Genomic DNA, 11349 nt, shown 5'->3' with positions numbered 1-11349 from the left:
CTTTAGCCGTTTTTGTCTTTTATTATGATAGAGGACAATTAGTTAACAGGAAGCAAAGTTGGAGAGAGAGAGGGGGACAGGATCGGGAAAGGTCCACGAGCCAGGACTCGAACTCGGGACACCCGAAGCAACTGCGCTATAAGTGGGCGTGCTGCCCACGGGGCTATTGGCACCGACTGAATAACGTTTTTGCTAACGCTTGAGAACATTAGACCAGATAACTATGAACGAACATTGTATTAACGTTACTGGAAGAACATTTGTCCAACTTTAGCCAAAGAGACAGAATGCTAGCCAATGTTCTTTGTTAGCTGGGTTGACATTAGCACAACATTTGAAGTTAGTGTATCTAGAAAGTTTTAAAGGACAAGTTCGGTATTTTACACTTAAAGCCCTGTTTTCAGATCGTTTCTGATGAAATACAATGGTTAAGATTGAAATTTGGACAAATGCTGCTGGCCCGAGAATTTTCGGTTTCTGTGGTAGCACCCCCCCACCTCCACAATGGTTGCATAGGTGCACTGGAATAATCCTTCCTAAAACGCATTCAACTTTCGTTTTCAAAGACGTGAAACTCACCGAGTGGTCAGGGGTGTTCACTGATATGCTCACACAAAAATCGCTGCAAAAGATGCTTTCCAACAGGTTTTATCGTAGTTTTTCATCCAATACAAGTCAATGGAGTTGGACAAAAACTACGATAAAACCTGTTGGAAAGCATCTTTTGCAGCGATTTTTGTGTGAGCATATCAGTGAACACCCCTGACCACTCGGTGAGTTTCACGTCTTTGTAAACGAAAGTTGAATGCGTTTTAGGAAGGATTATTCCAGTGCACCTATGCAACCATTGTGGAGGTGGGGGGGGGGGGGGGTGCTACCACAGAAACCGAAAATTCTCGGGCCAGCAGCATTTGTCCAAATTTCAATCTTAACCATTGTATTTCATCAGAAACGATCTGAAAACAGGGCTTTAAGTGTAAAATACCGAACTTGTCCTTTAAAGTAAAGACCATGATCTTTTTGCACAACAGCGGAAAGGGATAGTTCACCCAAAAATAGAAATTCTGTCATCATTTACACACTCTTATGTCCATTGCACATCTGTAAGACATTCTGTTGACTGCAGGACACAAAAGAAGATATTTTGGGGGAAAACTGTCCATACATGGGGTCCAATGTCATTTGCTTCGCAGCATTTTTTAATACATATTCTTTTGTGTTCCACAGAAAAAAATAAGAGTCATGTTGGTTTGGAACGACATGAGGGAGAGTAAATGATGAAAGACTTTCTATTTTTGTGTGAACTGTCCCTTCAAGCGTGATTTCTGAATCAACACCGCAACTGTTTTTACCATATGTACGATGTCAAGTTTGTACATGATGCTGAAGGCTGACGAGTTTAAGTGTTTGTCAGACCCTGCTGTCTGGATTAGTGTGTCACTCTACCGGAGAGAGAAGGTCATCCAGGCTGAGACGAGGACTAAAAACTCCAGGATAATCCCAGCACACATACACACTGACCCAAATATAGAGCCACCGTGCGCTCTGCACGCTAGAAACTCATAACACATCCCGTGACACTACATAAACATGAGACACCATCACATATGATGATGTCCGCTTCATTATAATCATTATCTTCAACTGAAACAATTTGTCTCATATTGTGCAAACTTATTATGTGAAGATTACCAGTGTTTGTTGAAGTGTACCCCCATTTCACATTGAGACTGTGGGCAATGTATGCAAAGAATGCGGGATTGGACCTGTGCCGCTCTTCCTGTGTATTCCTCTAAACACCCACTTCATTCGCTTCCCTCTGTTTCTGGGTCAAAGCATAATGACCAGATTACATATGTGGCCTCTATTAAATCAGACAAGTGAGTAGTTGCTAAGGTGCCACTTAGCCAGAAAAGGGGGATCCAAAGCTATGTCAACTTTGCGAGAGAAATCACAAAATCGCAAGTGATTACATTATTCTGCCTTAAACCGATTAGAACCCTTGGGAAATCCTATTGTACGTGAGGGTGCTCTGGAGCCGGTGCACTGGAGCGAGGGCCTGGGGGAAGGGAGGGACAGATGGAACCTGCCCCCTCCTCCTGCTGCTCTTGTTGACTAATCTCACTGGGTGAGTACAGGCGACTGGAGGGACGGCAACTGGGCATCCACTCTTGCGCACAAACTCTTCTGGCACCATTCGATGCCACTAGGCAGCTCGTAGGAAATGGGAAGACTGTTCGGATGTTCCAACGCGAGGAACATGAGGGTGTGCAGTTGGAGATCCATGGAATCACACCTGCAGAGGAAATTAGCTGAGGACCATTTCATGTAAAGCTGAGGGACTCCTACAGTTGATAAATTGTCCTGACTCGCTGGTTATAGTATATAATTAGATTTTTCTCCAGTCATTTTTTTTGGAGGACTTGTTTTAATGACAAAGCGTCCTTGACAAATAAGACGCCATGTCGACAGCTCAAGCTTTACACCACACCGGTGTCTACAACTATTTCCTCAACATGGTGGCTTATCAGGTGAGAGAGAAAGAGAGAGAGAGATGGATATTATTTCATAGTGATGGGAGATGTGCAATGACATATCAGGTGTTTTCAGATTCTCATGGATCTATTATTGGAACACAAGAAAAGCTTTACATAAGCATTATTCTTCTCTTACCAGAACCTAATCTGGCTTTGTAGAACTTAGAACTCAAAGACAAATTATGACGAATGTTGTGGATTTATGTTGAACATAAGGAACCTGACAATTTCACTTATCTTACGACTACAACATTTTCAGTAACTGGATTTCACACTTTTTTGCTGATTTGGCTTTTCTATTCGTCCTCAATATGAGTGAAGTTGCCACAGAATGACACTGACATATTTGACAGAAAATAGAGCTCATTATATGATATAATTTGTATTAGTGGAGCACTATATAGTATGTGAAATATATACTCATATAAGTATGTTTCAAGGCAATAGAATTGCTTAAATACTGCAGAACCTAATTTTTCAAGCTTGCAAAGATTCAAGATGTCTACAGGTTGTCGCATAACTTGTCATGATTGCTCTGTGATAGGACTCAATTTATGAGCTCAATATTTTTATTTTATTGTTTTAACTAATTAACCTTGCATTTCATTTGAATAACTCAACTTAGGTGACTAGAGACTGAGTTCACTCAGTGTTGTCTGCATTAGGATGAGCTGTCCCTGAAAAGAATAATCCACTATTAAATAATTTAAATGATAATTGCTATTATAATTGCACTGTTAAAATAATTGGTCAGTTGTTGTTGTTTGGTATAAGAAGGTAAAACTCCTCTGTCAACAGAAACGCACAGGCATTATGGAAAGTGCTTTCTGTCAAATGAAATTAAGAGGATGAATGACTCATTCTATCATCATAAGCTTTAAGAGTCAGTGTGTTTTCACCCTCCTTACTTCTGAGATGTGAGAATCAATAATAAAACGTTTGTAAATTAATTTATTGAAAGGATCAAATATCATCACTCCTTATATTCTTATTTCTAAAGCTTATCATGGCTAAGTCATGGTATTTCAAACCAAAAATATTCTGCTGTCACAATGTTGTCACCATCACTTTAAAACCAATTTGCTTCATTCACACTCTAATATGAATGACTCACGGGACCTGTTATGTATGTTTGCAAGTTTAAAATCTGAGATTTAATTATAACTTTTAAGTTGCAAGCATTATTCTGTTGAGTTCTGTTGACATAATTTTGATCATTACATAAACATAATATTGTGTGTAATTAAAACTCAAATTTATGCATTAATTGTTTTTTTGTGTTTTTTTTGTAAAGTAATTTAATGAAATAAGTGGATTTCTAGTGGCTTATTCATGGTGGGGTTTTTTTTGTTTTGTTTTTTGTGAAGGGAAACACCTGTTAATGTAAAGAAGGCCATGGTGGTTAAATACGTTATATTTAGCATGTGTTAGCTGTGGATTTTAACTGAAATAGAGATTAATTGGTTCCAGGGCTACTAAAAAAATAGTTCAACCGACTTCATTTTTACTTTTTACTGTGTTTACGTTACAAATAATTAAGTTCCTGTAACTCACTGTAGTTTGTTGGTTGAATATAGTTGTCATAATTAACCCTTAAATGCGTGAATGTTTTGCCAATCATTATTACATATTCGGATCTTTAGAGATCCAGATCTATATCTAACACGTATGAATCTCTATCTGATTATATAAAACTCTCCTGATATTAGAATAACAATTACAGAAGAATAAAATAAAGCATTTTTGTTACCTTTTGGAGTTTGGAAGGGTTCAGTTTGAGCAAATGTTTTATACCATCATCACTGTCCTTTTTAGAGCTAATTTCCCAGGACATTCAGCATCTGGTTCATATTCGCAATCTCAAATATGTTCTTAAAACTATAATTTTCAACATCTTCAAAATAAAAAATAAATTGTAATTTTTAATTTTAATAAAAAAAAATTGAACGCTGACAGCTTCTTCCCCAGATCCACCATCAAGTGGACAGTGACACTAATATTTGATTGCGTTAAGCACTTGCTCTGCAGTAAATCGCTGACCCATTTCAAGTTTTGCTGATGATACTCCCTGTACTTTTGTTTTCTGCCTGTTTCACTTCATAATTGTGTATCAGACATTGTCATCTTTTTTAGATTTAGATTTCATCAGAGAATCAATTATTGTTGTGCAGGAAAAAAATATACTTACACTGTTACACTCCTCGGGTCATTGGCAACCCTATTACATTTTTACAAAAATAAATAAGTGGGTAAACTTTTATCTTTTTTTATTTATTTTTTTTATAATGGATTGATTGAGGAATACTAAAAAGGTTGATGTCTAACTTTAAAAAATGAATGAGGAGGAGGGTAGTGGATGTCGTTTAAGGGTCAAAAGAAAATTATGCACCTGAGACCTTATAGGGCCCTATTTTAACGATCTGAAACGCAAGTATCAAGCGCAAAACGCATGTAACTTTGTGGGCGGGTCTTGTGCGCTGTTGCTATTATACCGGCGGGATAAATTACTCTTGCGCCCGACGCAAATCTAAAATGGGTTGGTCTGAAGTAGCTTCATTATTCATAGGTGTGGTTTGGGCGTAACGTGAAATAAACCAATCAGAGCGTCATCTCACATTCCCTTTAAGAGCAGGCGCTCTTGTTCTATAGCGGATTCCTATAACGGCGGATTTGCCAGGCGAGGAGACCGACGTTCTCGCCAGGGCTGTAAAACACAGAGAAGTGACATTGGGGATGGATAAACACACCCAAATTAACTTCGGTTAAACAGGCGTATGATCATTTGGGTAAATGTGTAAGCTAGATGTATGCTTTTATAATAAACTATCTATCTATCTATCTATCTATCTATCTATCTATCTATCTATATCTATTCTATCTATCGTAATAATGTATGATTTGAAAAAATGAAAACGGCTGCTTCTGTGTGAGAGAATCAAAGTGTATGCGCGTTGTGCACACGCTACATTAATTATGGCCAAGCATGCACCCTTAAAATAGCATATGAATAACATGCGCAACGCGCCACTGACTTTAAACTAGTTTTTTTTTCGGTAAATGGCGGAATTGTTTTCTAAACTTGCAAAATAGCATGAGGGAACGTTTGCGCCAGAACACGCCTCCTCTTTGCGCTGAACCGCCCCCGGGAGCGCAAGTATATGTCTTAGTTAACCGACGTGCGTCTGTGGAGGGAAAAGGCCGCTGTGCGCGGGTGCAAAATAGTAATGATACATGGGTCGGTGTACAAAGTCAATTGCGCTGGGTGCAAGATAGGGCCCTATGTCTCCAAAAAAATAAAAAAATAAAAATATGTAATGATCATTTGCTCGTTATTTACTCACCTTCAATGTCATTCCAAAACCAAAACTTTCTTTCTGCCGTGGAACTTAAAAGAAGATATTTTCAAGATGGTTTCAACTGTTCTTGTCCAAAATTAAAGTTAATGAGGTCCAAAACAACACTGGTCCCCAATGACTTTCATTGTATGAACAAATAAACATTGGTACATACATATTACAAAATATCTTCCTTTTTGTTTGGAAGCTTTTCAATTTTCAAAAGGCAATTCTTAACTTAATATTTTTATTTGTGGCGGAAACTAGTTTCTTCTGAAACTGATACTTTTGTGTTCCTGAAAAGACAAAAAAGCCATTTAGATCTTGATCATCATGAGGGTGAGTAAATGATGACATCATTTTAATTTTGGGGTGAATTATCACTTTAAAGACTACTACAAAAGGGTTAGACATGTGTATATATATCTTGACATGAATTGCTCTATATTTTGATGGTTTCCCCCTCAAGTCACATAGTGAATAACTGTGACAGGACATCGTAGTGAAGCACAGTTCTTCACACAGTACATTACTGAAAGATGGTGTTTTTTATACTGCTATCATTCAAAATCCAGTATACGCTAATGAAAAATAGATTATTAATCTGTCGGTTGGAACCGAGTTTCTGCCCAATCTCTGCTTCTGGGTTTAGCTGAGGATAAAAGATGTTTGGACCCCATCCAGACAACCAACCCAGATCCCTCAGGAAATATACAGATGCTTTGAGCGGCCTCGATTAATCCTGAACCCTGACTGGTCTGCTTTTCTTTCTATCAGATATGCTGCTGCTGTGGCCCGGCACCATGTTCCCTGTGTTGTTCTTTCTGTCCGCCCGTCAAATCATCATCCAGCACGCGGGTCATGTACACGTTATTCCACATCCTGGCCTGCACTGTCTCATGCCTCATGCTGTCTAAGACCGTGTCCGAGGCGGTGAGGGAGAATGTAAGTACACGTTCTTACACGTTGCACAGGCTACAGTTGGTCTTCAATCGCCTAACTGACTTTTATTTGTGCTGGTGCTGTAAACAGCCAAAACTCTACTTTATTTGTATCAAGTCTCATCCAATCAAATCTTGGCTAATCTGCTTGGCTGGACTCACACCAGCTACACATGCCAGCAGGCTGTGGCACACAATAACAGACAGCTCTCTTCCTCAGGTGCCTTTCTTTAATGTGGTGTGTGATGAGGCTCATGGTGGAGGAGACTGTCAGATGTTGGTGGGTTACTCTGCCGTCTACCGGGTGTGTTTTGGCACAGCTTGCTTCTACTTAATGATGGCCATCTTCCTCATCGATGTGAAATCCAGTCAGGATTTCCGAGCCCTCATCCACAATGGGTTGGTGACTGCATTATTCCCTGTATTTTGTTTGCACTGTCTGTAACACAACAGAAAGTTGCTTCGACTTTTCACTTTTCCGCAGTTGTGGAGACATTAGGTTAAGTTCTTAAGAGGAAAAAACTGATCTGGAAGAACTAGATCCTTGGACCATATGGTGTACATGCATCCATGTTTATCAGTAGGTTTATTAAGTTACTTCATATGAATAAACTAACACACACTTATTCTCCTCATTCTCATTTAGGTTCTGGTTTCTGAAGTTCATCACCATGCTTGGGATGATCGCTGCTGCCTTTTTTATTCCCACAGAATCCTTTTTGCATGGTGAGCTATTCATCTGTGACACAAATGCTTATATTTGAGAAATAATAGAGAGAAACTGATATAAAAATTCTGGCTGAGACCAATAAATAAATTAATAACATTACCATTCAAATGTTTGGGGTCAATAAACATTCAATATGTATATGATTGTTTTTTTAAATAAATTGATACTTTTATTCAGCCCTTGCTGAATTTGGTGCATTCAATTCTTAATGCATTAAATGGATAAAAAATAACAGTAAAAACATTTATAATGTTATAAAATATTTTTATTTCAAATATATGCTGTTCTTTATGAATGCAGTTATGAATGCACAATTAAATATTCAATATCAACAAATTAATATCTAATATTGGCAGATAAACTTCCTACTGATATGGGAAAGGAGGTGTATTGATCAAAACATAGTGATGTGTCCTAGACTATCTAATCTGATTATGTGCTTATAGTGATTATGTTACAGTCTTGGCTTATGGCTCTGGTGATGATCAGTCTGGATCATGTGATTTGCACTTCTCATTTAAATCCTCCAGGTGGCCCTACGGACACGTGAACATTTTACATTTGCACACAAAGTGGGGATTATCTCAGTCAGTGGGCCTAGTTTATAAAACACCAACAAATTTAATTCGAAAATGTTACAATGTTGCATTCGATTCAGTGAGACATTTTATGTACAAATGGTTTTACATGTAATTTACAAAAGAATTCGTTCTGATTCATAAATACAGCCCAGGTCACCTCATTTCACTGTATTTCATAAATACACTGTATTTTTTTTTTTGTCTTATTTTTTAATTGTTTTCCCCTTTTTTTCCCTCTTTCCATGTAGCTTGGCATTACGTTGGAGTAGTGGGAGGCTTTTCTTTTATCCTAATTCAACTCATTCTCATCACAGCTTTTGCTCATACCTGGAATAAAAACTGGTAAGTGAGGAGACTGGGTTCACAACAACAGTATGTCCTCTTGAGGCAAACCTGCACTAACCCACAATAACTACTGTAGGAAGGTGCTCATTACCAGACTATGAAGAACCACATCTGGTTCATGTCTGGAGTCACATCTCGCTCAGGAATGATAAAATATCACCCTCCACAGTTGTAGAGTTTTAGATAATCTCTGTCCTTCACTCCCTTCCTGCTTCTCGCTCTGGTATCTCACTTATTCATATACACACGCATTCTTACTCACTTCCCGTTCACCCTCTGACATCCAGTTTATCCCAGATGTTTGTGGAATCTACCTCAAGCCATTTTGAGGCAGAATGTCATCTTAACACAACGGACATAATAGGAATTATTGCTCTTCCTGTTTTTCCTGATTTTTGATATACACATGAGGCGTCATTGATCTCACTCACCCTGTCTCTGCCCTGCCTCTCATTGCCAGGTTAACCGGTGCAGCTGAGAATAAAAGGTGGTACGTGGCAGTCATGTGCGCTACCCTCTTTTTCTACACCATCGCCACCATGGCCTTCACTTTCATGTACAAATACTACACTCACCCAGCGGGATGCCACCTGAATAAATCCCTGCTATGGACTAACCTGGCCCTCTGCACCTTCATGTCTTTTATTGCGGTCACTCCCTGCGTGCAGCAAAGTTAGTGCTTCATCTGTTTCTGTTCTCTCACTAAAACAATAGTTTGGTAGTTTATATCAGTAGTTTAGATATAAATACCCTTGCAACAATTTAACCATAAAATGTATATAAATGAAGAATGATTAGTCATTTAAGTTGACCGTTTGTTTCGCTCTCCCTCTCAGAACAGCCTCGCTCAGGACTCCTGCAGGCTTCCATCATTTGCTGCTATGTCATGTACCTGACCTTCTCTGCTCTGTCCAGCCGCCCACCAGAAAAAGGTAAGCAAGATTTGCTTGTTTCATGCATTGTTTCTGGTCAATTTTAGGCTATAGTTTGCTTCCATAACATGTCTTCTTTCAGAATGGTAGCAAGAAAACATTTCAAATATGCATTTATCAAAAATATAAGATATCAGTTCTGCTGTTGTTCATTAATAGGCGTACCTAGTGATGTTGTACAATGAAGACGGTGTCATGTCGCCGGAAATAGAGTCATCAGTGTCCCACTGTGTTAGTGAGCCAGGGTCCTTACTGTCCTTACCGGTGCCGAATTCATGTACACGATATACTGGCTCACGACCTAGGAAGTTAGGGAGCTGATTGAGAAGCACCCATAGTGATAACCATTGCACGGGACAAAAATATGGAATGTCAAATTACTGTAGATACGCATTAAGCAATATAAATACAGACATGAGATTAATAAAAAAAAAGAATTCATATCAAAATAGTTTTGAAATTTCTTTTCCAATTATTTGTAAAAGAAATTACTTTTAAATAATCTCAAATGTCTCACTGTACATTACATCTGCACTTTTACTAGAGCACCCTCACACATTTCAGAAGCACCCTCAGTGATTTGATTATTAATTTATTAAAATGTAGATAGTACAATTTAAATGTTTTAGTAAACTTAAAGCCAAAGTTTAGGTTTAATGTTTAATTTTCCATCTGACAGTAAAATTAAAAGGTGGGCAAATTCATTTAAATAATTGTGATTAAAACAACTGTGAACAAATAATGAATTGAGATTTTACAGCAACATGAATATTTGTTATGATGCATAAATCTAAATTTTACCAATGAAAAGTAATTTACATGTGCATGTGCACCTAACTGACGTGAACACCTGAGCTGATGCTAAGCGTTATGATTTGACCAATCAATTGGCACATATTAACATTCAAACACACCTCCAGAGTTAGATGGAGGTGCATTGGTGACACGGAAAAAACGTACATACTTTATGTTGATGGTGAGACGTTTTTTTTTTTCGTCTCACCATCAACGTAAAGTATGTACAGTCAGGAAGGGTACAAAGCCACGCTAAAGTAACATAAGCTGATAGTGCGGTGGAAAGCTTTATGTAGAGGTCACGAGCAGAACATTCGACCCTCGACTAATCACCTCGAGGAAGGTCTGAGACTAGAGCCAATCACTGTCCTCACAGGACATCATCTGAATAGATGAGCGAACGCACAATATGGGTCACACAACGAGACGGCGGTACAAGTGAAATTGAGCCTACCAGCTGATGCGACCCACGTTGACATGGAAAGACCGTGGAGTTCAATGTGTGAGCTGGCACAAGATGCCAGAATCCAATTCAGACTGCTCTGCCTCCGCTCTTTTCTTCTTCAAAATCTCACACTGATCAGTCGAATATTAATATGAAAGAATGTAGCCCGACTCAATTATTAAAACCAGGAGATATATAGCTTGCAGTTGCAATGCTATATTACAGACCATTAGAAACTGCATACACAAGAATGACTTAAAAAATTTTAGTAAAACTATTAAACTCATTTTTCGTTAATTGAAATAAAGCTGTAATAAAATTAAATAAATAATACTGGATCCAGCATGTGTGAGCCTGTCTCTACCTGTCAACACAAAGCCAGCCAAGTAACTAACCAGTCAGTCACCGTAATGATGAGGGGCACTTGAAGAGTGATTGGCGGCCTGTTTGAATACTTTCAACTCTTTATGAAACTCTGAAATGCTTTATAGAATCACAGACTGATCTGTTGTTTCAAGGTCAGAGCGCAGTGATGCATGAAAACCTCTATCGGAGTAACTGGATTGATTCATCCCTCAGCAAAGTTAATCAAACTGGCTGTAATCACATAGTCATTAACAAAAGGTCATCAGTGGAGCCGCAAAACTCTTCCTGGTTCGCCATCTCATCTCACATCATTTCATCCATTAGTGGTGCATTTCAGAGGAA

General features: G+C 38.5%; 1 protein-coding gene across 1 annotated transcript in view; it reads left to right on the top strand.

The window, feature by feature from the left end:
* Positions 1 to 2153: 2153 nt before the first annotated feature.
* serinc4 (serine incorporator 4) overlaps positions 2154 to 11349 on the top strand; it is a 13036-nt gene continuing 3840 nt past the window's right edge. The window contains exons 1-7 of the mRNA XM_082161894.1: positions 2154 to 2531; positions 6650 to 6817; positions 7034 to 7212; positions 7460 to 7539; positions 8373 to 8466; positions 8930 to 9141; positions 9306 to 9401. Of these exons, the coding sequence (XP_082018020.1) occupies positions 2463 to 2531; positions 6650 to 6817; positions 7034 to 7212; positions 7460 to 7539; positions 8373 to 8466; positions 8930 to 9141; positions 9306 to 9401 (898 nt within the window). The 5' untranslated portion in view covers positions 2154 to 2462. The remainder of the gene's footprint in view (positions 2532 to 6649; positions 6818 to 7033; positions 7213 to 7459; positions 7540 to 8372; positions 8467 to 8929; positions 9142 to 9305; positions 9402 to 11349) is intronic.

The sequence above is a fragment of the Leuciscus leuciscus genome (assembly GCF_965113295.1).
Source record: "Leuciscus leuciscus genome assembly, chromosome: 2".
Taxonomy (NCBI): Eukaryota; Metazoa; Chordata; class Actinopteri; order Cypriniformes; family Leuciscidae; genus Leuciscus; species Leuciscus leuciscus.
This window is presented reverse-complemented; position numbering and strand designations above follow the sequence as displayed.